We start from the raw sequence: 27648 nt of genomic DNA, 5'->3' as shown, positions 1-27648 counted from the left end.
ATGATTCATGATTAAGATGCAGAGAAAACCATAAAGAACTACTCTTGCTGTTAATTAACTCAGAAATAAAAATAACACAGAGAAAATTTAAAACAGGCATTTCCAAACTAAAAACCAAAAAATCTTAAAAGAGCTTTGATAAAGATACCAACTTGACAGCTACAATACATAAAAATGAAAACTGATTTTTACACATTTTAACCAATTTAACACAAATACCTGATTTATACATTTATACTAACGGGCTGGGTCCCAAGCTCCAAGCTGTAGTTCACATGACTCTACAGAGAGGATCTTTGGAAGGATAACGTACCTTTGGAGAACAGTGTATAAATAATTGTAAACATACACTGATTGTCTACTAGCTTTCTTAAATAGAATTTCTGAAATATTTTTGTAGGAAATTATATAGAAGAGTGTAATTGATCAGATAATTTCTATTACAACATATAAATTCTGCTGTATGTGCAAAATGTGGTAGAAATAGAAGATACTATAAGTGATCTATATTTTTAAAGTAAGTGCTACATTACAATCCAGTAAGAGTCCTTTAATCTTTTCATGAAACCTCTCTCTATACAGGTTGAAATACATAATGCTTTCTGGTTCTTCTTCAAACCAAAACTTGTCAAATTCATAGACAAGATAACCTGTAGTTAAAGAAAAAGAAAACATATAGTCCTTAACAGTGAAATCACATTCAAACCATCTCATTTTTATAAGGTATATAACCATCCCTTAAATTCCATATTAGGATACAATAATCAAAAATAATCTTAAAACTATTAGAAATCTGAGGAACTTCATAAGAAATATCTCTGTATATTCAAAATACAGCAATTACAATAAAATATTTAGTGTATATTTACTATTTTCTCAAAAATCAACAAAATCCTTCAAACTTGAGCAATGTAGTACTTTCAAACAATACTTTGAGCATAGGAAAAAAGTTATCTCCAGAGACCCCTGAAGCACAAAAATTAAAAATAAAATGCTGGCCAAGGATAAAGTATAGGAAAGCTTTTCTTCTACTTGATTTCTAAATCTAAGAGTTATTTCTACTTTTGTTCAATGGACCACCATCACCTTCTCTTTTTTAATAGAATACATGCACTCTAAATAGGCTTAACATTTTTGTTTTTCAATATCCTCATTACAGTAGCCAAATTAACCTCTAAAATGTTAAAAGTTATTTCATGAAACTAAACATACTTATATATATAAATATATATATATGAATTTAAATGTGAATTTAAAACCACCCCTAAATCCTATTTTGTATTCAACCAAATGTATTTAATTATTTTTTAAAGTACTTCCATAGAGCTTGCCACATGCTCATTTACTCTCACAGCAATCCTATGATGCAAGGACTATTATTCCCATTTTACTGAAGAGGAAACAGAGAAGCAGAGAGGTTAAATGACGTGCCTGAATCACACAGTTTGTAAGTGGTCTCTATTGTGTTATAAATTGGACTTGTGTTTCCATCAGGATCTCACTGTCTCTTCTGAAAGGCTTATAAAGAAGAGATGAAAATGACTTATTTCAGCTACATGGAGGAATAAAGCAAATGAGTTTACACAAAATTGTGGCTAGACTGTCACAATTGCTGAATAAGAAAACTCCACTTTGATAACATTGGTCATAAAACAATCAATAGTTGAGAATCTTTACATTTTCACATTGAAATATCACTTCATAAGAAGGCCAGTTTAAGGCTTTAGATTAATTTCTTTATATGTGATAAGACAGATTTTTATCAACCAGGATATGTGAATAATCAAAGAATGCAGCCTCTAGAGGAATACCACCTTCTTCTTGGTCCCAAAAGACAGGCTGAAAATGGTAATCTTGTCATTGTTTTTAAGTACTATTTTCTAACTTTATTTCATTAAAAGCTTATTTTGTGGACACATTAGGACAACAGTACATGTGTAGAAAATACCCATAAATATACAAATCGCATCTGTGCTCTTCCCCCATCTCCACCCCCAATACACCGATAGGGATGTACAATAAAAAAATTCAGAGATTAATGTTATGGGTAATAGGAAAAGTTAGACAGCTATCCAAATTTTATGGTATGCCATTTGTTTTAGTATTTCTAGTTTTAGCTATTTACCATGCTTATGTCCTTTAAATTGCTTTTTCATTACTGTCAGTAATGGGGCCCATTCAGATGACTACATAGGCCTGGAACAAACTGCTCAAGTGTAATGTGCTAGAAACTTCTTGCTTCAGAATGAGGTTGCTGGTCCATTATGTAAATCAGTGTCAGAGAAAGACTAACTCAAAGAACCATGACTGTAACAGCTAAGTTGATTTAATGAGACATCAGGAAACTGCAGGAAAAATAATATCAAAATTCTAGGAGCTGGCAGGGCCATCCTTGGCATTGGACGCCTAAAATTTTGGAAAACACCTGTTTCCACAATGCACATATATTGTCCTTTTGACTCTAAGAGATTCAGAACACTTAAATGCAATAGAAATTGCCATACAAAATTTCTAAACTTAAAATTCCCTGCATGCTTCTACTGCATAAGTTAAAAATGAGGAAACCACAAGAAGGGGGATTAACTGTGAACCGGCATAAGGGATTTTCATTGGGGTGATGGAAGTCTTCTAAAACTGTATTATGATGATGGCTGCACAACTTAGTAAATTTACTAAAACTTACCAAAGTGTACACTTAAAATGGTTGAATTTTACAGTATATAAATTACCTCAGTAAAGTCGTTATTGAGGTATAGCTTTCTGGGCATAAAAACTTCAGGTGTTATTGTTTGGAACCACCAAACCAGAAGTTCAGCTAAAACTGTGGCCCTCATACACTAGAAAGGAGACATGGAGAGTAATATAGGGAAGACAGAGGTCCTGAAATCCTGAGCCCTCCTGCTAGGACCAGTGTTCAGCAACTTCCCAGGCTGACAGTGGATACTTGCTCACAGTTCAGATGTACAGGAAGGTGACAATGGAGCTAAGAAGCTAAATTACCACTCACTGTTTCCAGCCTTTCCTATACAGAACAAATTCAAAAAATAAAAATAAAATAAAAAAGGGCAGAGGGATAAAGCAAAAAAGGGGCAGATCTCAAGGCAGACTTCAGGGAAATAAAAAAATGTGACAGCTAATCTCTTTACAGTTCTTTCTTCTGGAGAGAAACTATGACCTTGGAACTGATTTGTGCAAACTAATTGGGCTCACTTCTCCAACAAAAAAACATATATATGTTCAAAAAACAAAGTTTCAAATTATTATTTTAGTTAGAATAGATTCCTTTTGAGAAGAACTGCAGAAACAATTAAGACATGAAGACTTCCACTGGTAAAGGTAGGAAAATCAATATTTTTTTGAAACTTCTGGTTAAAAAATGGGGGTGTGTATGTGTTTAAATGTTTCAAGACATTTGAAAATCATAAGCTCTACTGTTTCTAGGATGATCCACAGCTCTTATGGATCTGAACTGAGAGAAGCAAGCAACTGAAAGGGATCTACAATGGCTTCTCTACTTCAGGTGTTACTTTGATGCCCTTCCTAGATAGGAATCAACTGAGATACTGGTGCTGAGGGCAGCGGAAATCAACAGTACTCAAAGATCCTCAAGTTATCAGTCTTTAAAAGTCTAAAAAATACCAGGCAGAGGTCATTTTGCACTGCTTCTCTTCCTACCACCCCCCTGTATTTATTTAAATAAAGTAAACTGCTTAATTATTGGGAAATTTTTTGACTATTTCTTTTCATATGTGTTTTTACATTCAACAGGCAGCATTAAACAGGGGATATATTTCATTAGAGAAAACAAATATCAGGGGCAAGTTAGCAAAGTTCCAGGAGCTTAGGCACCATGCTAAAACAGTTAGTGAGAGATTTAGGACAAGAAATCAAACAAGACTAGACAGGGGAAACACCCAGTTCCATAGCAATAAGGTGAAGGGAAAGAACTGAAAAGTGTGGAGGAGGAAGATGCAGATATGGATGAAAATCTATTAAAATGCCTGACCTCCCCCCACCCCACCCCGCCAAAGAAAAAAGACTGGCTAAGTCTGACCCATGGCAAACTGAGGGCAAGGGGCTCTTATCACATCACAGTACAAACATACAGTCACACAGTATATATGAGTACTCACAGATAGATATGCTGGGATTATTGTGACCCAGTTTCATTATTTATATCTAGGAGCAGGTAAGGCTTGCAACCAGTCTCCAGTACACTCAGGAAGGGCCAGGAGGGTATTTAAACAAAACAACAAAATGACAGCTTTGGCACTGTAAAAATAAGCTTCTCCTATCAGACTACAGACCTGCCTCTGAATCTCCCATTCATTTTTTCACTTGCTGTGTGCCAGGTGCTTTTCTCAGCATGCGGATGTCACCTTATTCTCCACTATATCTCCCATGCCAAGAACAGCACCTGGCGCACAGCAAGAATGAATGGGAGATACAGAGGCAGGTCTGTAGTCTGATAGTAACAGTACAATAGAGAACAGAAGATTAATAATAGCAAGAGAAATGGATAAGTGAAGGAAAAAGGTCTCTGATAAGAGTTCCCGAGAAAGTCACGTCTAAACTGCTATCTGAAAGACAGTAACAAAGGCGTGATGTGCAGTTACAGTAGGGATAAAAAGAAGCAGACAAACACAAGAGAAATCTAGGATGTAGACAAAACTGGAATTAGTGATTAAGTAAAGGTTGGAAAGCTATGGGAAAAAGAGGTATGGATGGCACCTTCAGCAACAGAGACAAAGTTATGATTCGGCCATTTGTTATCTAAGCAGTTTCCTAAATCCTACCAGCATGAAAATGACATTCTAAAGACACAAAGAAATCAAGAAAAGTAGAGTTTGAAGCTAAGGTAGATTTGAATTCTTTGCTTCTGAGTAATAGCTTCAGAGGACAGATTCATTCAATTAAACCTTCAGTGTTCAGATATCACAGTAAAAGTTAAGGGAACAGTAGTAATAACAACATAACTGCTCCTGGAACAGTTAAATACCTCCAACCCACCACAAGAAAACCTGGCCTTGAAATAAGGGGTAAAAATTAAATTTCCTTGCAAGAGTAACAAAATGATCTGCACGTGGTCTGTCCTGACTAAAAGCATTCATCAACCTGTATTCCAAGGGGAAAATTGATTCTATAGTTGACTGAGAAATGAACGCCTACAGAAAAACTATATGAATCCAAAATGTGCACACTTGTGTAAAACTGCCCCATTAAATTTTTTTTTATCAGCATATATACAAACGGAAGTACAAAATACTCTTGGGGATCCATATTTCATTATTTTCCTGTTTTTCAAAGATCCTCAATAATAAAATGATAAGCATAAGTTATATACCTGATAAAGGTACTAGATTAAAATATGTGTTATGCCTTCCTAATGGCCTAATGGCTTAAAAAGTCTCTTAGAAAGACCTAGTTTTAGCTCATTTTAATACTCACAATAAAACTGATGAAAGTGTTCCATTTTGGGTACACCAGGAACAAAGTTGTAGAGATGAAACTTCAAAGCTTCACTCTTCAGTAAGCTATAAGCCATCTCTGTAAGATTGATTCCAACTATTGCATAAGAATACCTATGTCAGAAACATTATCAGTTATACCAGCTATCCAAATAGCTCATAAATAAAATTATGTAAACAATTAGTAAAAGTGACTTTTTTTCATTCCTCACACAGTTTTAATTTTATGATAATCCCTACATAGTAAGAAAAATAAGCCACAATGGATCCAAAAATTTTATTTCTTTAAAGGCTGTTGATTTTCTTGGACATAACCTAGGAAATAAAAATAAAGCTTTGTTCACATGATATCTAAAGCCAAAATTCTTAAAAATACACCAAATCTCATTGTTCCTAAAATACACTGGATAATCTGGTATTTTCTTCTCCATTATCAGGGTATTTGTTTTTGTGATCTAACATTGTTATTATATTTTTTTAAAGACCAGATATCATCAGAATATAAAAGTAAAATAAGAATGATAAAGCTAATAATATGACCTCAATTTTCACCTCACTTTAAATCGAAGCTTTTCCCTATTTTCCTATTGCTATTTCAAAACTATTTTCTTTTCCTGTCTTTGAGTTTATTTCTCAGAAAAATGTTATAAAGACCACATCTCCATTTTACAGATAAATATCTTGTGATAAAAAATATATTGAAATACATACAAAATTGGTTTATGACCACATTTTTTTCTTAAGATTTTCAAAAAAAAAAAAAGGGAGAACAGAACTGTGGTTATTAGAGGTTAGAAAGGAAAATGGAAAGGGGAGAGGGATAGGTGAGAAACTAATTAAGGGGCACAAAGATCAATTATGTTTGTAAACATGAGTATACTAACTATCTTGATTTGATCACCATGTATTGTACACATGTATTAATATTCAATTCTGTACCCCACAAATATATTTAATCAATCAATCAATAAAAATAATAATGTATCATGTAATATCCCTTATAAAGTTCTTATTAATTAAAATAATCTTAAGAAATACCTTGAAATACCTTCAAATTCATCTAATCATCTAATCATCTTAAATGCAAGAGGTTATAGTTTCTTTAATATATCCAGTTTACCCTAATTTTGGATGATTTGAGCGGGAAAGAATCTGATGAGCTTGACTGGTGTAATTTTCACTGAAATACCTAAAAAAGTTTAAGAAAAATAATGAAATGAATATACATCATTCAAATATAAGATATACAGAAGCAATTTTAAAAGCTAATGTCAAAAAAAACTACAAACATCCTAGTATTCCCACAATCATTCCCTTCTCCATCTCAGATCACTTCAGTGATTCACAAATGCTCTGAGTCAAAATTTAATCCTGAGCTATCGGGCCTATTTAGTACAGAACATAGGCCCTTGGCAAGAATGTAAATAATTTTAGTAAAAAAATCATCTAAAAACAGACTTCCTACTTACTTAAAAAAAAGTCTAGAGTTCTTTTTGTTTATTTGTTTGTTCCATTTCTATGAAATAGTCAATGTATGCCTGTCAGGATACTCTTCCTTTCACCTAGGCTGATTCTTTCTACTACAACTTAAGTCTGTATTGTTTAATGTCATTTTCAGTGCAATCAGAAGGATGTCAGTAATCTTCCTTTTGCACCAAAAAAGCCTCCTTGATCAGTGGTATAATTAAAATACTGGCCATAAAACAAAGTACAATGTACTTCAAAAAGTTTGTAGAAAAATTGAATGAAAAGGTAATATGAATCCTTCCATAAACTTTTTGAAGACCCCTCATATCAGTAGGTACAAGAGAAATATATAAAGCTATCTATTTGTATGCTCATACATCCTTTTGGCCTATACTAATGCAAACTCCCTGAATTCTTAAAGATAGGGAACAAATCCATTTAGGATCACCTCATAATGCACTGGTTCTCATACAAACACACTCGTGTACACGTGCAGATGAATGTGGACATGAAGAGAAGTAGAATTAAAAAAATGGATTTCCACGATTTATTTCAGTTCTAGAGGGCACAATCATTGAAATTTTCATAAAGCATAGAAATTTCTGATTAAATCTTCCCTCTCATCTTTTCTTCTATAGAATAATACAGTATACAATAATCCCTCTTATTCCACAGGAGATACATTCCAAGATCCCCAGTAGATGCCTGAAACTGTGGATAGTACTGGTCCCCATGGTTACTATGGTTTTTTTTTCCTATACACACATATCTATGATAAAGTTTAATTTATAAATTAGGTAAAGTAAGAGGTTAACAACAATAACTAATAATAAAATAGAACAATTATAACATACTCTAATGTGAATGTGGTCTCTCTCTCTCAAAATATCTTACCATACTATACCTCAGGTAACTGAAACCATGGAAAGCGAGATCTTGGATGAGGGGGACCACTGTACTACACACTTCCATTTATCCTCACTGGCTCTAATTTTCAACCCACTAAACCAGGAGCTGTTGATTCAGAAGTCAATGAATGAAAGATCATTTATGAATGAAGGGGGATCCATGAACCACCTTAAATTATGAACAAATTTTTCTGTGTACACATTTTCTGAGAAGAGACTGTATAAAGCTTTCATCAGATTCTCAAAGGGATCTATAAACTCCCAAACAGCAAAAAGTCCTCCTTAGCTCAATGCTTTTCAAAATACACTAATTTTTCTACTTTATCCCTGTGTTGGGCTCTAAAATACCCTTAGTAGACTATTTATATTTCATTTTTGTACATGGCACTCCTAATACAATTCAGTATTACATGAGTATCTTATTGGTCAAACTACTCTTAAAATATTCAATCTGTAACACAGAGCAACTTTTAATTTCCTTGCTGAATTTATTTAGTTAATCCCTATCTCAACAGTGCCTAATGGTGAAAAATAAACACCTACGCAATAAGGAAAACTATTCTTTAATACATTTTTGGCCTTAACTTGCATATCTTTTACTTTGCTGTTTCTGTCTCCTCTTCTATTCAGATTTCTTCAGTCTCTCTTGAATTCATTTTCTGTACAACATTCTTTCTTCTACATATGCCTCAGCATTCATTTTAAAGCCCTGTTATTTATCAAACCACTAGCTATCCTTCAAAGCATGAATATATCTCAAGAGATTACATAACAAAGGCTGAGAAATTTTAAAAAATTAATTTCATAAAGATATTTTTACAGCTTGTCTATTCCTTGACTATATATTTTGATCCTGATGTGTGATAGCTCCATACACAAGACAAGAAACATCATCAAAGAGGAATCAGAGCTAATTTTAGGTTTCAGCCATTTGTAGAACATTGTTGGCAATCAAATAATTATTCATATATGGGAATCCTGGACGATATTCACATCAGTTGATACTAGCTCTAAATAGAGTAAAAATATCTATACATCATTTAAAGTCTATCAGAATCCCTTACCACAGTCTAAAATCAAAGTTTAAGTTATTTAAACTTTACACGAAATTCTCTCCTAGCAGATGCTGAGAAATTTTTTGAATTAATATTTTTTAAAGATTGCTGAGCTGTTTATCTCTAGGAAGTCGAATTATAGGAAACTTTAATGCTTATAAAATTTAGGTATTAAGGAAAATTAGATACTAAAATTCTACCATAATGTCTTATATTTTCCCAAAAAATAGCCGTATCCATATTGACCTAAATATTTTTTCTCAATGTTAACCTAATATAGCTCAGTTACAGGATTAATTTTTTCACAGTAAGAGTTATCCAAACTTTAATGGTTACGTTTCCCATTCTACACATTTTATATCTGTAAATCACAATTCACAGACCCAAACACTAGAATCTGTATATTTGCATATCCTTATATGAGGAAATTAATCTTCCAGTTTATTTTCTGTAATAGTTTTAGCTATCAGTTGTGATTTGAGTTACATATTTTGGGATTTCGTACATGTACCCAATCATAGGTATTAGAGAAGAAAAAGGAGAGAGAGTTCATATAGGCTCTGAAAAGTCAGGGATTTAGATCAGTTTGTCACAAGTAGTAAATAAAACGTGAAGAGACTTCACTGTGGTCTTATCTGGTTATATTTCCCAAAATGGAAGCAGAGAGCCCAGAGAGAAGAAGCAACAGAATAAAACAGTAAGAAAAGAATGTACACAATTCTTTAAGAGGTATCAGAAGAGAGGTCAGGAAGAGAAAGGAAGAGGAAACCATTGGTAAGTAAGGAAATCACACACACATACACAGATATATTTCTAATGTCTTCATTTTGTTGACAGCACGTTAGCAAATACTTCTAGCACTGCAGCTATTAAAATTCAGAGATCGTATAAAACAACTAGATCAATTCTTATCAGAATTTAACTAGATTGGAGATCACATGTAATTTTACTTAGAAAAGAAAAGAAAGTTTATTTTCACTTACACGAGATTGATTAATCCAAGTATGCCCATGCCTCTGAAGTCTGTTTTGGGATCATCACCCTGGAAACCAATGTCAGCCCACTGCTTGGAGATTCTAGCCTTCAACTTCTTTGTGGGCATTAGAAGATTCCAAAGCTGTACAAACATGCTTCCATATTACAAATAATAGTGATGTTCTTAATTTACCAGATATTTTCCTTCTCATAGCTTATATAACTAGTAATTGAATATTTCAATTAAACAACTTTTATAGACAAATCATAGGTTCAACAAAGACTATATTTAGATATTTTCAAACATCCTAAAAAATGCAGCATAATTATTCCAATTAAAAAGATTGGTATAAAGAACAGACTTTGAAAAGGTAACAAATAATACATGAAATTTATAACAATGAGATGTCTTTACTTACTAATTAACACATATATACCAGAATTGGTAAACTGCTTGCTTGAGAAGAACACTGCATTAAGCACCTGACCATTGCTTCGGATAATGCATACTTAAACAGGCTCTATTATAATGAATAGTAGGAGATTAGTCCCTAATCAGAAGAAGAAAAATAGGTGTGAGAGAGGGGATCATGAAGAAATGATACTGATAATATTCCAACCTATATAATCATTATTTTATAAAATTTTCAGTTTTAAAAGAAAATTAATGTGACTTGGTTTTAAATAAATATCATCTTTAAGACTGAGGATTTAAGAACAGCTATCAAATATTAGATACCAATAAACTAGTCAATGTAAAATAAAGTTAAGATAACTTAGTCATTTTCTAAATTCAATACTACAAGTCATCAAACAAAAGAGGCTTACAGAAGTTGATAAAAAAAAGTTTGTGAAAATTTGCGAAAGAGAAATACTTGCATTTTTCCCCCTCTCACTACCATTTCAGGCATTGCTGAGTAAAGGACTCCTAATGAAAGGAGTATCCTGTTACCTAAAATAAAATGTGAAGACTTGTGACCTTGCTTTAAAACAGGGTCAGGACTCTGGCTCTAAAGCTAAATCCAATCATGAGATTGGGTTTCATCTGGTCTCTACTTTCATGACCAACATATGCGATTTGCTCACATCAGTGTCTCCCCACACATTCAGCAAGAAGTTTGATTATACTCCAATGATAAGGCCTCAGTGACACGATGAGAGCCACAGTATAAGACCAATAGTACTCAAAACTTAAAATGCACAAATATTAAATCTCTAGGTTTCATCTCTGGAGATTCTGATTTCATAAGGGTAAGGCGGAACTGTGGAATCTAAATATTAAACACGGGTTAACTCTAGTGAGGGTGGTCCTTGGACCACACTGAAAGCAGCACGGATTACATAACTCTCTACCCTTTAAGACTACTGAGGTTGTACAGTGGCTGGGCAAGTCACTGCCAGCAAATGGTCCTCCACCTCTAGAACTGAATTTCATAATGAATCACCAAGGTAATCCCCTTGACTAGAACACCAGGACGTGTATCTTACACTTTCAAAAGGGAAGGTGTCATGTAGGGTCTGAAATTAATGGGAAAATGATGATGAAGAGGACAGAAATAGTGGTTAATCCTCAGTGAGTGTCAGACACTCATTTAAAGACTTCAAATAAAAAACCCAATCCCTTTGAGATACACATTTTTATTATCTTTGTTCTACAAAATCAAGTTTTATTTTAATTTTACAATTAGGTGAAGTGTGTTGGGAAAATACAAGAAAATGGTCAGGGCCCCTCAGACGTTCAGAATCTTGCCATGCATTTGATGTAAATATGCACATACACCCAGGTGCTTCTTGGTTATCGTGTAATGTAATTGTGCATGTGCACCCAGGTAGCCTGGGTTATGACTTAAGTATAAAGGATGAGTGGCTCCGATCCACAGCACCCCCTACCCCCGGGAAGCCCCCAGGGGGGCCATGGGGAGGCCACTACTGCTGCTGGAGGCTGTTGCTGCCAGGGCTCCCGGGACCCTCTGAGAGGTGACTGCCACCACCAGACCTGTAAGCTGCTGGACCTGTAAGCTGCTGCTGCCATTGCTGAGGACTGAGCTCGTGTCATCTGCCAACAGCTCCCAGGATCGTTCCCAATTACCTAGCATGGATCTGCATGGGAGGGGTCTGGGGACCCAGTCTGTACAATGGGTTTGAAGGGTCAGAGCCCTAGCTCTGACAATATAAATGGAAATTAGTATGACTAAAACAATGAAACATTTCGGCTTTAGTTATGATTTGCCTTACTTGACAACTGGCGTAGTTGTGTAGCTTTACAGAAGTGTATATTGTATACTTTTCCTGAAAAAAGAAAAGGTATTGTTTTGTTTTTAAGCTTGAATCTCTTAGTGTTACTTAGATACTATTGATGTCTCTTTCCACAGTACTTTTAGCTATAACAAACTCTTAACTCTTAATGTGCTATTTTCTCTAACCATGTTAAAGTAAAGTTAGAATAGATGTAGAGGACAGGAAAGGGACTCAGCTCTATTCCAGGACCTACCATTCTAGTACCTAAAGAAAATCACTTCATCTCCTCTGGACCTCAGAATCCTCGCCCTTAAAACAAGAGTCTAGACTAGATGATTTGTAGAGCTTACTCTAGGTCTAATACTCTTTAATTTTGGTACCTCATTGGCCTTATGTATTTATACTTCAAAAATAAGGAACTGAAAAAATTTATGTACATTTTTTTTACTTTCTTAATGTTTGAACCTTTTGTGGCATTATTTGGCAATTAACATTCCATAAATCCCAAAAGAATTGACATAATAATTTGAAAAGGGATATCTATGTTACAATTTGAGAGTAGATAAAAATGCCTAACATATGAGCAATTTACTTAAAAAGCAGGGGGGGAATCTGAAGCTTGTGGACCTTAGTTTTCAGTTGATGACCTCTCCCTTTATAAATTTAAAATTTATTTCAGAATTAAAAGGATTAAAATAAAATGTATTTGAATACATTTGATGATACTTATCAGAAAATTATAAAAATAGTTAACTAAAAATTTTTCATATCAATGAAATCCAACATAATAAAGTTCTCTAAGAGGCAAAGAAACTGGATGACTATGTAAGCCTCTAGAACTTGCACATGACCTTACCCAGTTCAAGCCTGATTCATTTTTCTAGTGTTCAACAACTCCAAGTAGAGAAAACAAAAACTTACCTTCAGGAGTAGCTTTTCATGTTGCTGGTTGTCAGAATCATATGGCCTTTTCCTCACACTTTCTACATCCAAATAGAGCTGTTTATAACCAGTTATCTGCAGTAAGCATGCCTTCATGCAGATTTTAAAACTGAAAATGATGAGATTATTATTTTTTAAAATCTTATCACAATAAAGTAATGTCTTTCATAGCTTGGGGTTCATATGTCTATTTAAAAGCACTTCCTGGCTTTCAGCTTAATATAATAAGCACCAAGAGCGTCCTTAAACACAAAATATTAAACAAAGTATTATGAAAGATATGATAAAACAGGACCTAGAAAGAGAGCAAGACATGGTAGGAACAGCAAACTTCACAACTGCAAGGATTTGTCCTCTTCTTTTCATGTTTTCTCTGGGCAATCTCATACATTTCTAAATCTTTACTGATAGAGATTACCAACAGACTTAATTTTCCAAATATACACATGTAACAAATAGCTCCATGACAGATCATCTCAGTTTTCCTAAATACAAGAACTTATCGTCCTTGAAGAAACATGCCCGAGAGGACGTTCCTGGAGGAGGATATAGGAACTGAATTTTGAAGGACAGTAGCCAAAGTTACTTAACCTTGGGAAATTAATGATAACTTGAAGAAGGCGGATGGTATACTGGCAATAGTACTGGATTGGGAACCAAGAGATACAGATTTTAGTCCTGCTTCTAACCGTCACCTCTCTAAACCTTGATTGCTCATCTAGTGAATTAAGAGAGTTGAATTAGATGATTTCCACAAGCCCTTCAGCTCTAAAGCTTTACAACTGTGTATGATCTCTATATCTCACAGGCTATAAATGCATAATAAAAAAAATGTAAAAACAGCATACCTGGTATCCTTCTCAGGGTTAATATTCTTTTCTTTCATTATATCTTCTACACATTTGTCCACTTCACTCTCAGCAGCACATGTTGCTTGCTGTAAAACCTATTCATGTCAAAGAAAGCTGAATGAGAAAGCTTACTTATAGCTGAAAAAGTTAACTTTTGAGGCATTTAATCGACTTTACAAAGCAGATATTAAAAGGCAAGAAACCAAATTTGTTTCAAATTTTCTCTAGGGCTAAAATCATATAGATATTGTTTGTTTGCTTTAGTTTTTTAGTAAAAGCAGCATCATGCATCAGATGGAGGCTTTCTTAACTGAGAATCAACAGGTCCTCAGCTGATGAGTCAACTGCCACCACAATGTGCTCATGAAGCATATTTTTTAATAAAATTTTAAAAATACATAATAAAAATATATGTAGAAAATATTAATGCAAAATTTAAAAATAAAGATTAACTGCAAAAGAGCACAAAGAAGAAAACCCAAATAATCTTGTAAGCCTATCACTGGAGATCGTCACTGGTAACAAATTCAACATTGTCAAAAATACAGTTAGGGGGCTGGCCAGTTAGCTCAGTTAGAGCACAGTCTCGTAACACCAAGGCCAAGGGTTTGGTTCTCCATACAGGCCAGCCACAAAAAAAAAAAAAAAAAAAAAAAAAAAAAAATCAGATCAAAATTTAAAACTATATTTAATTGTGTATACAGAAGAACAGTTTATAAACTGGGAGAGTTTGAACCAAAAGCAGTAAGACTGCTTTATAGCAGCTCCAGCACAGTTGATAAAGCTTAAAGGAGGAAGTATTTTGACCTTTTTAGTGATTGGTTGTTATACATTAACATTCTTTTTAAGGCAAGCAGAGATATTTAGGCTGATTTGCCTATTGCTGATTAGTTTAATTTCATTGAATCATGCTGACAAGGATGTAAAGCGTATGTCTTGTGTTCCATTTATTATTAAAACTAGTGTTTCAAGGAAATCAGGGTAACAAGTTTTGACCAAATATCTAAGGGTGGTTGGCCTTGGGGTATATCTAATGATGACCTCTATTTTTATTTTTCTTTAAACAGTTTACATCCAGTCTTTTTTCTACGCATATAAAACAGATTTCTTAAATAATATGTCCCATAAATATCCACTGGATCCTTCTCCCAAACAAAATTAAAAGGTGAGAAGAAAATGATCAAAGATTCTAACAGTCAGTAAAGACACAGATATGGTCAACAAAGTCTAGTTTGTCAAATCATTCCATAATATGACCACAGGGAATGTCTTGAAGCTTAAATACCAGCACTAGTAAAAAGACTACCTTTCTGTGTATTACAAACTCCTAAAACATTAAAAACCCAGTTCAGTGTCACCTCCTCTGTGAAGCCTTCCTCAGCCCTGGAATTAGCTACTCCCTTTTATATTCGTACCCCAGAGAGCACTTATCACAGAACATTTTGTTTACTTTTCTATTCTCCACCAGAATTTGTCTCTCTTATTTACTGAGGATCTAGCATAGCACACTTGTTTCTGATTAGACACTCAAAACTTTGTTGAATATATTATGAATGAACTTGCCCAAGGCATACATAAATTTAGGAGAATTAAAAATAGAAACCATGTCTAGTCTCTCAGCAAGTACTCTTTCCTGTATACATGATTCCATTACTTTTTTTAAAAATTGAGGTATAATTTTAAATACAGTGAAAGGCCTATGCTACGTGTTCAGTTTGATCAGTTTTCACAAACGCATACATCCAAGTATTCCACATCCCTATCAAAATATGGAACATTTCCATCACCCCAGAAAATTCCCTTATGCTCCTTCTCCATCAATCTTCCCCCAGAGAAGCAACCACTGTTCTGATTTCTATCATCATAACTTAGTAATGTGCATATAAGCAGAATCATAAAGTCTGTACTCTTTTGTTTTTGGCTTCTTTTGCTCAACGTGTTTTATCCACATTCTTGCTTGTATCGGAATTTGTTCCTTTTAATTGTTGAGTTCCATAGTATGAATATACCTCACTGCTTATTCATTCTCCTGGTGCTGGACATTTGCATTGTTTCCAGTTTGGAGTTATTATGAATAAAACTTTTATGACATTCATTATTACATTCTTTATTGCTTTTTTTTTTTGGTAAATACATATTTTCATTTTTCTTAGATACCTAAGAATGAAATTATTAAGACATAGGGTAGATATATGTTTAACTTTAAAAGAAACTGCCAAAACCATTTTTCAAAGTTATGGTACCATGTTACACTCCAACTGGTGTTCACGGACACTGATGGTGTTAGTCTATTTCATTTACGTAATTTCAGTATCCCATTCTACTGGGTATGTAAGGTCCTCTCATTGTGGTTTGTGGTTTTAATTTTCATTTCCCTGATGACTAATAATGATGAGCACTTTTCCCAAGTAGTGTGTGTGTGTGTGTGTGTGTGTGTGTGTGTGTGTGTGTGTGTGTGTGTGTGTGTGTGTGTGTGTATCCCTTTGTGAAGTGACTGTTCAAGGCTTTTGCCCTATTGTTTTGTGTGTGTGTGTGTGTGTGTGTGTGTGTGTGTGTTCCTTTGTGAAGTGACTGTTCAAGGCTTTTGCCCTATTGTTTTGTGTGTGTGTGTGTGTGTGTGTGTGTGTGTGTGTGTGTGTGTGTGTGTGTGTGTGTGTGTGTGTGTGTGTGTGTGTGTGTTCCTTTGTGAAGTGACTGTTCAAGGCTTTTGCCCTATTGTTTTAATTGGCCAAACAGTTGTCTTTTATTACTGAGTTCTAAAAGCTCTTTACTAGATACAATTCCCTTATCAGATAAATGTGCTGCAAATATTTTCCAGACTGTGGCTTGTCTATTCATTTTCATAAAGATGTCTTTGATAAGGAGTTTTCATTTTGATGAAGTCTTTCTTTCTTTTTTTTTTTTTTTTTTTACTGGTAGCACTATGTCTTTTCTATAAAGAAATCCTGGCTTAACCCATGATGGAAGATATTCTCCTATGCTCTTTTAGAAACTTATAACATTTTAGTTAAAACATAGGTCTAAAATCTGAATCAAATTAGTTTCGTGTATGGTGGGAGACAGGAGTTGTGGCTTCTTCCCCCCACCCCCACATGGATATATAGTTGTTCCAGCACCATTTACTGAAAAGATTTCCTTTTCCTCACTGAATTGCTTTGACACTCTTGTTAAAAATTATGTCCTCTTGTGTGTGGTCTATTTCTGGTCTCTTATCTGCTATGTTTATTCATTTGCCCAGGAAGTCTTGAAGTCAGGTAATATAAGTCCTCTACCTTGGTTCTTTTAGAAGATTATTTGGGTTGTTCTAGGTCCCTTCTATTTCTGTATTCTAGCTCAATCTTTAGTACGAGCTTCTCAGTTTCTTCTAAACAGCTTGCTGGGTTTTTGACTGGAACTGCACTGAATCCATAAGTCACTTTGGGAATTAACATTTTAATAATGTTGAGTCTTCCAACTGATGAATACACTATAATATTTTTCCATTTTAATTTTTCTCAGCAATGTTCTCCAGGAGTTTTAGTGCAGTTTTGTGTAAATTTCATTAAATTTATCTGTGAGTACTGCATGTTTCCAGATACTTTTGTAAGTGATATTGTTCTTCTTTTATTTTCCAAAAGTTTGTTGCTAACATACAGAAGTATACCATGTCCTGTGGCATTGCTAAATTCACTTATTAATAATGCTAGTAGTTTTTGTAGATTCCTTAGAACTATCTACATTCATAAGGTATGTCATCTGTTAATATAGTTTTACTTCTTTCTTTCCAATCATTATATCTTAGATTTCTTTTTCCTGCCTTACTGCACTATCCAGGACCTCCAGCACTGAACAGCACAGAGGAAACATATTTGTCTCACTCCCTACTAAATGTGGAGAGCATTCAATATTACAGTGTTATATATATCATGTTAGCTGCAGGTTAGCTGAGAGTTTTTAATCATGAAGGGGCACTGAATTTCTGCCAACACAGGTTTTCAGTATATTGATACGATCAGATTTTTCTGATTTACTCTGTTCATGTGGTAAATTACACTCACTGATTTGAAAACTCAATCATGATGTACTTTATATGTACTACTGGGATTAATTTGCTAATGATAATGAATTTTTGCACCTATATTCAGGAAGGATATTAAATTATAATTTTCATTTATTATATTGTCCTTGTCTGGTTTTAGTTTCTGTGTTATGCTGATCTCATAAAACGTGTTTCCTTCTACTCTATTTTCTAAGAGTTTATGAAGTGGTATTATTTCTTCTTCCTTAAAAATTGATAAGAATTCACTAGTGAAGCCAAGATTAAAGATTTGTGTAAATATTTTAAATTACAGATTCCATTTCTTTATTAGGTATACAGATATTTAGATTTTTTCATTTCCTTTTGTGTTAGTTTTGATAAATTTGCTTTTCAAGGACTTCAAGGACCCCATTTCCTCTAAGCTACAGAATTTATCATCACAAAGTTGTTTACTGTATCTCCTTATTATACTTTTAATGACTGTAGGCTGTAGTGATGTTCCTTCTATCATAATGGACATTGGTACTTTGGATTTTCTCTCTTGCCTGATCAGTGTTGTAATATTATTAATCTTTTCAAAGAATCAATTTTTGAGTTTTTTGATAATCTCTATTTTTGTTTGTCTACTTCACTGATTTTTTTTTATCACTTTCCTTCTTTTACTTACTCTGTGTTTAATTTGCTTTTTTTGTAGCTCCTTAAAATACAAGCATAGATCAGTGATTTTAGGCCATTAAGAACTGCTTTGGTGCTCTCCATAAATTTTGATTAGATGTGTTTTTATCATTCAGTTCAATTTTCTTTTTATATTTCCCTTGTGAATTGTTTTTTGAACCATGGGCTACTTAGACATTTAATTTCCAGATATTTGGGGATTTTCTAGATGCCACATTTTTCTTATGATTCTTGAAACAACATACAGTTAGTTGGGCTTCCTTTTTTATTCATCTGTCAATCTCTGGTTTATTCTCGAATCTTTTGGTAAGTCTTTGGTTCCTCATCAAAAACAAAATTAATAGGCTGGATGAAGGAGAACTATAACTCATTACAACATTTTCTAAGTTGTCATGTATACAACTATTTTAATGTAAATTCAATACTGAATATGTAATAATAAATTTCTTAGGGCAGCGATTCTAAAACTTCTTTTTTTTAACATCAGACCATTTAAGCATCCAAAGATCATTTTCCCAACCATGTTTATTTTTTAGCTAAAGAATAAATAGGAAATAATAAAGAATGGGAGAACAACATATACAAATCAATTATGTATTTTGTAAGAAAATAATATGCGTATGCATATAATTTTATTATAAAACAATATTTGATAAGCATAAAAGTAATGCAGTTTTTATTACACCTACTATGATAGTAGATTACAAATTATATGAATAGTACACATTCACAGGCAGTAAACCTCAAGTTTCATTAGGCAAGCAAATTTGGGGAGCTTATATACATATTTGTGTCAGCATATCCAAAAGTATGAATGTTTTGTTTTTGAACTACAATGCCAATGTGGTTATATAAAGTCCTGTTTTTTGAAAATTAGAGGTCAAAAAATATTTAAGTATGCATCACAATATCATCAACCTACAGACAAGTAAACTGATTCCATAAAGCTAATTTATTATTCATCTATTCAACAGCTAGAACACTATCATTATTTAAAAGCTAAGATGGCACCTGCAATAAAAAAAAACACAGCCACTCAACAACACTATAGGTTGTCAGAGTGCTCTTTCTCTAAATTCCAGAAATTTTGAATACCTGTATATGCAACATTGGAGCTCTACAACATGGCCATACATTGCACAGCAGCCAGACTTTTTAGCAGAATACTGAATTAAATACCGAATTAAAAATTAAATTAATTTAATTCAGTATTTAATTAATATTGAATTAAAGTCCTCAAATTCTAATAAGAATTAATTAATTTAATTAATACTGAATTAAAGTCCTCAAATTCTAATAAGGTATTAATTTTCCTTTATAAATCTGCAAAGTTTAGTAACCCTTAATATGTAATCGATTAAGTAGTCCTTAGTCCTAAATACAAGCAAATAAGATTCAACTTTTAACAATCATAGAAAGAATTTCCACTGTGGAACAGTTCACAATCCAACAGGACCATACTTTCAGATCACTGCTTTAGAGAATCAGCCTTAATAGATTAAAATCACTTTTATTCACAGCAATCATTCGTATTGTTAATTATTTAAGCACCTAAGAGGTTTTCAGAAATATCTTAAACTTCTAAAATTCTTGTAGTATATATTAGCTTAATTCCCTTATCATTAATAATATTAGTAACCACTGTTTGAATAGTTATCAGGTATTAGGCATTCTCATAGACTGCTTTCATATTAATATCTCTAATCCTAAAGCAATCATTTTTTTACAATGAGAAAAGAAGTAACTTGCACAAAGTCAAACAACTGATAAGTAATAAAATCAGAATTTGAACCCAGATTTTTTCATAAAATAAAAAATTAGATCTGGTCAACAGAAATACCACTAAATCAGAATTAGATTTTGCTCTACAAAGTAAATAGAACATACAAGTGAGATGCAATACATACATAAATTACGTGTTTAAATTGATAAGCCTTCCTCTTTTAATAACAAGTTTGCCTTAGATTTAAAACTTCAAGAGACCAAAGCATCTGTGATTTAATTAAATATTTAACTACCCATTTGACCATTCTCTTTGTAGTATTCTCTACAAAACACTATTAGCAATTTACATTTTTTAATGACTAAATCATAATAATACAATTTTAATGCTTATTTCTCTAATGAACTTTTTAATGGCCAGTAAATGGGGTAAAAAATAATAAACCTTTTACTTTTCTTTAACTTGTAACCACTACCTTAAAGTCCCCAAACACTCTAGTCCACATTTACTTCTTCATTCTCTAAACTCTTATTTATAATTACATCTAATATGTCTTTACTTCTTTTGTATATCCCAAAGATCCTAGCAGAATGTTGAACAATGGTAGTCATTCAAATCCTTGATAAAGGATTTGGCCAAGGCACTACAGTTCTTGAAAATAACACCTTGTGGTTGGCATTAATTCTACCACACATAAAATCCCATTAATAAATTCTGTGTCCAAAATGTTGTTAGTCATTTGTAGCAATAATAATTATACTGATAGATGTGATACTGAGTTCCCAGTTCCAGAACCTCTCCAGTGAATTAGTAAAAGAAAGAATGATACAGACTCTTTTTAGAGAAAAAGGAAATTTTCATTTACTTACTATTTATCTTTTATATTTATCATTTATCCATTCATTCACTCAACATGAATAATATTTATAATATTTATGAACATAAATATTCAAAATGCTTATTATATTCCAGGTCCTGTTTCAGGTACTAGAGATACATCAGTGAACAAAAAGAGAAACACTGTTTTGTTTTGTTTTTTTCTTTTTGGCAGGAGAAAATGGGAAAAAAATAAGTAAAATATTTAGCATGCTAGCTGATGGTATGTGCTATGGTGAAACAACTAAGGAAAGGGGATAGATAAGGGAGAGTTGAGGGGTACAATTTTAAGTAGAGGTTGGTAAGGGCAAGTCTTATAACTGAGTAAAAGTCTTATAACTGAAGCTCATAACTGAGTAAAAACATGAAAATGAGGAAGTGAGCAAGCTTTTAACTGGAGAACATACTGGTTCAAGAGGAGAACTAGAACAAAGGCTCTTAAGCCAGGAGAACGCTGATGTGTTTGGAAAATAATAAGCAGCGCAGTGGTGATGATCAGTGAGCAAGGCAAGAATATAAGTAGATAAAGTCAGGGAATAATGAAGGGGGCTAGATGGAGTTTTAAAGGGCACCAGTGGTAATGCTGGTAAACTTCCATGCAGAGAGATGTCAAAATGTTTGAAGGGGTATACTCCTAAAGAACTAGGAGTGCAGGCTGGGGACTGTGGGTGTAGCATAAAGAGCTTAGACCATGATTTTGCTCTCTTTACAGTTTCAAGGCTAAAAGAAAACATGTTTCACAGGACAATTCATCCTAGAGAGTTCAACACTCAAATGGTTCCAAATTTATGACATTTTGAATCACAATTTCTTTAAGGTCAGTTTGGAAAATGCACATACTGTTTTCTATAGAAACAAAGAACAGTCCCCCAAAGCATTCTAACACAGTGGTCCTCAAAGACAAACAGGAGAAGCCGCAGCAGTATCACCTGGGAATATGTTAGAAATGCATTCAGAACTAAATCAGAAATTCTAGGGGTAGGGCCCAGTAATCTGTGTTTTAGTAAGCCTCCAGAAGATTCTGATGCATACTCAAATTTGAGAATTACTGTTACAATAGATCTGAAATATAACACTTTTGCAAGTGTATCTACTACAATTTATGACATTGTTACTTCGGGAAACTGCATCACAAGTTTCAATGAAAGGAACTATATGGGTGGATATAGCATACATAAATTTTTAGAACAAGCAACTTATTAGCTTCCCAGACCCCTACATTCTCACTTTAAAAAAAAAAAAAAAGAATATTAATCACTCTGTAAGATTTTGAACAAGAGTAGGACTCTGAACTCCTCCCCCCAATAATCATTCATGTATATGAGTTATTCTTATATAAACCATAAATAAAGACTGTAAGTCAATAAAACACCTATTTTAAAATAGGTTATTCTCAAGGACATAACAGACACTTGCAACACTCAACAACATCCATTTTGTTTCTGGCACGAATCAGTAACCATATCAATATCACTAGACAGTGGCAAGTCAACTTTTTTTCTACCCTGATCCACATTTTAAATCATGACCAAGGACAAATATGCATATAGAATCTAAAATATAGATTCACATACACATAGATAACTAAAATAAAAAACACATAAAACAATATTTAACCTTATGACCAATGATCTCTAAATATTCTCCATTCTATTACTTTAGATGTTGCTTAATCTTGGTTGTGATCTATTATGGGATTTCAAACAATGGTCTAGATGACCTACAACCTATCTTTGCCACACCAGATAATCTATATATAGAAAAAATCATGAAATACTATAGGGAAGTAACAACAATGGTAGACTGAATTACTGGTCCCAATTTTCACTGCTCTGTAATTGAATTATATACACATCTGCCTACCATGGCCTTCAGGTGTGCATATTGTATTTCCCCAACCCTTAGCATGGGCTTGGCCACTTAATTTATTTTAACCACTGGGATGCTAATGCATATGACATAAGGAGACTTAAAATATGTTTGTATGGTTGGGCTCTCAGTGATCCACTATTAAAACATTATGCAGGGCCGAGCCTGTGGTGCACTCGGGAGAGTGCGGCGCTGGGAGCGTGGCGACGCTCCCGCCGCGGGTTCGGATCCTATATAGGTATGGCCGGTGCACTCACTGGCTGAGTGCCGGTCACGAAAAAGACAAAAAAAAAAAAAAAAAAATTATGCACATACCCACAACCCCCTCAACTTGGGCCCCAGAATGAGACAAATGGAATAGACCTGAACTTGGCACCAGCTTGAAGAGCAGCTTCTCCCACAGACACACAGCAAGAAATAACATATTGTTTTATGTCCTTAACATTTTATAAGTTTGTTACATAGCAAAAGCTAATATTGCACGTGTTATGACCTATTTAGGATCAAAAGGTACATGACCCAGAGTTTTCTCTAACTATGCAATGATGCTTGTTTTTCTCTCACATAATCTATCCTAAGGACACAGTCTAAGGTTTTCCCCTAAGACCTGCTTACCACAAAAGTTATCAACTCTTAAGGCAAAATAAACAAGTAAAACCTTAGAATAGGATAAATTACTCAAATATCTTCTTTGTGCATGAAAAACACACACATTGAGAAAATATTTTGAAAACACAATATTGCTTCAAAAGAGGGAAAATTTTGCCCAATGTGCTTTCTAGCAGACTCTTCTGGGAAGACACTATAAATAATTCCAAAATTGAAGCACATTCTTTTATAAAAAAGTACATCCAAGTTAAGTTTTCTAGAGATACCACCTAAATATGATCCTACCTTATTCTTGGAGTATGTCAATGAATTTTCTGAAATGAAAAAAAGAAGAATATTACCACTTAAATGCTGTTTGTGAATTACTCCATAAACTAGTAAAAATTGCAAAAAGTAATAAATTAATAGTTCTAGAAGACATAATTTCTACATGAAAACATAGCAAACATTTTAAAATTTTATTCTAACAGCACAAAGAAGTAGATATGATTCCAAAAATCTCAACCAAGCATGACATACCAAGCCAAAGAGGTGATGCCAAGCTCATTTCCCCAGGATGATCTGTTTCTGTGCAGAGCCCCAAAGAGTCTGCTAACCATTGCAAATTCATCCAGGGCTGCCTCAGAACAGTTCAGGTCCGAGAATTCATCTTAGAACTACAGTGAGAGTACTCTCTACCACATTTTCTTCATTTGTTAGCCTTATGGAATAATTGTTTAGATTTGAGGTGCTAGCAAGTGAATCACACAAGAATGGGGCAAAGACTTTAGATTATCCGGCCAACCATCCTCTCTCCAAATAGCAAAATAGCTTCTACATTCTTGGCTTCTTTTTAAAGAACACTTTCACTGGTCTATTTAAAAATTTTTCTGGCACACTTACTGAGTCTTTTCCTTAGCAATTTGAAAAATTCAAGAAAAATGCTTTGCCACAATGTAAAGCCTTAACATATGTTCTTCTCCCATTAGAAAACACCAACAAATACTGCCTGCAGAGATTTCTTACCAAGAGGTACTTTGTTCTTCTGAGTGGTCAAAAGGGCAAATCAAAAGAGCAGATGATAATTTGTGTCAGCCAGGAAGTTGTAAGAAAACTTGGAAAGTAATTAAACTTAATCATCCAGCTGTCCCGAGGCAGCTTCTATCATTCTACCAATGTTGTCTTATATACATGTTCCAATTGCCAACACCCCACTCCCTCCACCTTACAGGTGTTGATTTCTTAGTTGAAGCACACTTGGTCAACACAAAAAGGGATCTGGTTAATTCACAATTTTCCATTTAACACAATGAGAATGAGAGGCAGCAGTTCCCTGGTCTTCCTTACCCTGGCTAAAAAGAAGTGACTTCAAACCACACTTCTCAATCACTTGTGTTCTAATTTAGAGCAATATTTTCAATTAAACATTGAAAAGATGACATATTTTAGAAGATAATAGAGCAGCACTGTTCAAATGAAATATACTGCAAGCCAAAATATGAGCCACATGTGTACTTTAAAATTTTCTATAGCCACATTAAAATAAAAAGAAACAGATAAAATTAGCTTTAATACATTTTTTACCCATATATCCAAAATATTACCGACATACACTGAATATAAACAATTATTAATGAGACATTTTTACATTCTTTTTTCATTTAAAGTCTTTGAAATCCAGAGTATATTTTACACTTACCACACATTTCAATTCAGACTAGCCACATTTCAAGTGTTCAATAACCACGTGGCTACTGGCTACTGTACAGGACAGTGTGGACTGTCAGCCTAATAATCTTTCCTAGGGACCACTAAATACCTAATTACTGTCCTTTCATAAATAACAGTAAGAAATTAAAAGATTGATGAAGGACGCTAAGTATAAAAATGAATTTAGATCAAGGCACTCACTCTTCCCATCATATGAGTAAAAATTTCAAAGAGATTTTAGAAGTACAGATTTTTTTATCTAGAAAATAGGTTGCAATTATAATCTAAGGAATGACATATTTAAGGAGCCAGAGAAGATAATTCTTTGCACTAAGGAATTAATCAGGTCCTTTTTCTATAAAGTCATACAATTTTAGACCTACAAAGATTCAAAATGAAATTTCAAAAGCTTATTAAACTCAGTTTAAGTGACTTAATCAGGATATGCAAGTACATCTGTCACTATGAGCACTGAGAAAAATATTCAGAGTTAAATTCTTATTAGTTTTTAATTTTTCTTTTTGAATAACATTACCTATCCTGTGTGTCCTTTGTGCACCTACATAGGTATCAAAAATTCGCTGCAATTCACACTTTCCAGTCATTTGTCGTAAGAGCCATTTCATCCAAAATCGAAAAAAGTGCCCATAGAAGAACTCCCACAAAGAAATAAACATTTTTTTTTTCCTGGAAAAGGAAATATGTGACAAGTTTAATGAAATTAAATTGAATTTTAAAATTGAAAAAAAAATACTGTTTATCCAACTCATCAAATCTCAAATTATATTGTCTTATTCCATTGTGATAGGGCTTAAGCATCTAAGAAAATAATGACAGGTGTAATATATGCCACTTAGATTAATTAAATAATGGCTGTCCAAATGGCCAATTTATCACTTTTTAAAAAGTAACTGTAAAAATCAAAATAACTTACTTGTTGTCAAGTTACTTAATGGCTTGAAAGAATGACAGCAGAATGGTCTGCACTTTTTGATAAATATTTGTATATCTTAAGTTCCTAATTTCTCATTCTTTGAGAATTGGGGCTCAATGGTTCAAAAACAAGAGGACCCCAACTAAGCAACAATTAAAATACACCAAACATTAGAGATGTTTTTATAAGGAATAAGCTCTTCTTAACCCTTGTGGATAATTCGTCACAGCTATCCCACAGTCAGGTGATGACAGCAAAATAAAAACACTACATATGGCTTACAAATTGACCTAGACAAGTTGAACACGGAGTAGATCACACCCTCACTAATTCTTAATTTTCCACTCAGTAGGTGAAGAGCAGAAATACTAACAAAGGTTTAAAAAAAACAACAACCCTACACACTCGATAAAACTGGACGTTATAAAAAACAATTCTTCAGCTTCTAAATAAAGAAGGGGTGGGGGGAACGAAAACGAGGGGAAGACACTTAAAAACAAACAAAAACGCTCATCTGCTTCCTGTCTTACACATTCCCACACACATCATCTCTAGACGAGGGCCTGAGGGACTGTCAAATCCGAAATCCCCGCAGGATTCAGAAAGAGTGCACATCACAGATGGGCTGATGTGTATCTTTAACAGGAATCCGTCTAGCCCGCGCTAATCAGGACAAAAGAAGCAGAACTGCCAAGCAGAGGCAACGCAAGCCTCGCGGCGCCTGAGCACCCCAGACCTCGGGGAGTCGCTGCGCCGAGCCCCCTTCCGCAGCCTGGCCGAGCCCAGCTCGCGCGCTAGCCACGAGTGGGAGGGAACGGCGAGCACAAAGCCCCGCCGGCCCAAGCACCCCGCGGCTTTCCCGCGGGACACCGCGGGTTCGCGCGCTCTCGGCGCAGCCGCACCGAAGCAGCGCGGGGCGAGAGGAAAAGAAATAGCATCCACCTCACAAGAGCGGAAGAACTAGGGGGAGCTGGAGCTGCCTCGGTTTCCCCAACTGCAAACAGACGGCAACGGAAACGACGCTACTCGCCGGGCGCTCCCTGCGAACTCCGCGACCCGGAAGTCAGGGAGCGAGGCTGCAGGACCGCCTTCCTTGGGACACTGCCCGACCCCTCCCCTCGCCCCCGACCCCGCCCCTCTGGCCTCTTCCGATTGGCCCTCGCTCTACCTATTGCTAAAGCTGAAAGAAGGTCCAGCTGAGTGACCCCCCCGCGCTCGTGCTCGGATGCTAGGGACGCCCCGCCGGTTTCCCTGGCAACAGCGACAAGGAGATACGCCCAGCTCCGGAGAGGTCTCCCTTATATCTGCTCTTGAGACTTCTCTCTCCTTAAACGTCTCTCCTTAGAAGACC

The 27648-nt window shown here is 34.5% G+C and overlaps 1 protein-coding gene across 1 annotated transcript; it reads right to left on the bottom strand.

Moving 5' to 3' along the window:
* Positions 1-153: 153 nt before the first annotated feature.
* ELMOD2 (ELMO domain containing 2) lies at positions 154-27312 on the bottom strand. The gene is made up of 9 exons (XM_063108434.1): positions 27240-27312; positions 25899-26050; positions 23960-23988; positions 13902-13999; positions 13033-13162; positions 9882-10015; positions 6589-6657; positions 5449-5582; positions 154-650 (listed from the first exon to the last, which is right to left on the bottom strand). Exons 2-9 carry the CDS (start codon positions 26038-26040, stop codon positions 505-507), a joined length of 882 nt encoding a protein of 293 aa, XP_062964504.1. The 5' UTR covers positions 26041-26050; positions 27240-27312; the 3' UTR covers positions 154-504.
* Positions 27313-27648: the final 336 nt, after the last annotated feature.

Source organism: Cynocephalus volans, chromosome 9 (assembly GCF_027409185.1).
Source record: "Cynocephalus volans isolate mCynVol1 chromosome 9, mCynVol1.pri, whole genome shotgun sequence".
Lineage (NCBI taxonomy): Eukaryota > Metazoa > Chordata > Mammalia > Dermoptera > Cynocephalidae > Cynocephalus > Cynocephalus volans.
Note: the sequence above shows the minus strand (reverse complement) of the source record. Positions and strands in the feature narration are given on the sequence as shown.

Coding starts and splice junctions, on each gene's coding strand:
- ELMOD2 (XM_063108434.1), bottom strand. CDS start 26,040: ATGTTTATTTCTTTGTGGGAGTTCTTCTATGGGCACTTTTTTCGATTT. Junction 23,989..25,898: donor ACAAAGGACACACAGGATAG/GTAATGTTATTC, acceptor TTTTCATTTCAG/AAAATTCATTGACATACTCC. Junction 14,000..23,959: donor TGACATACTCCAAGAATAAG/GTAGGATCATAT, acceptor TGACATGAATAG/GTTTTACAGCAAGCAACATG.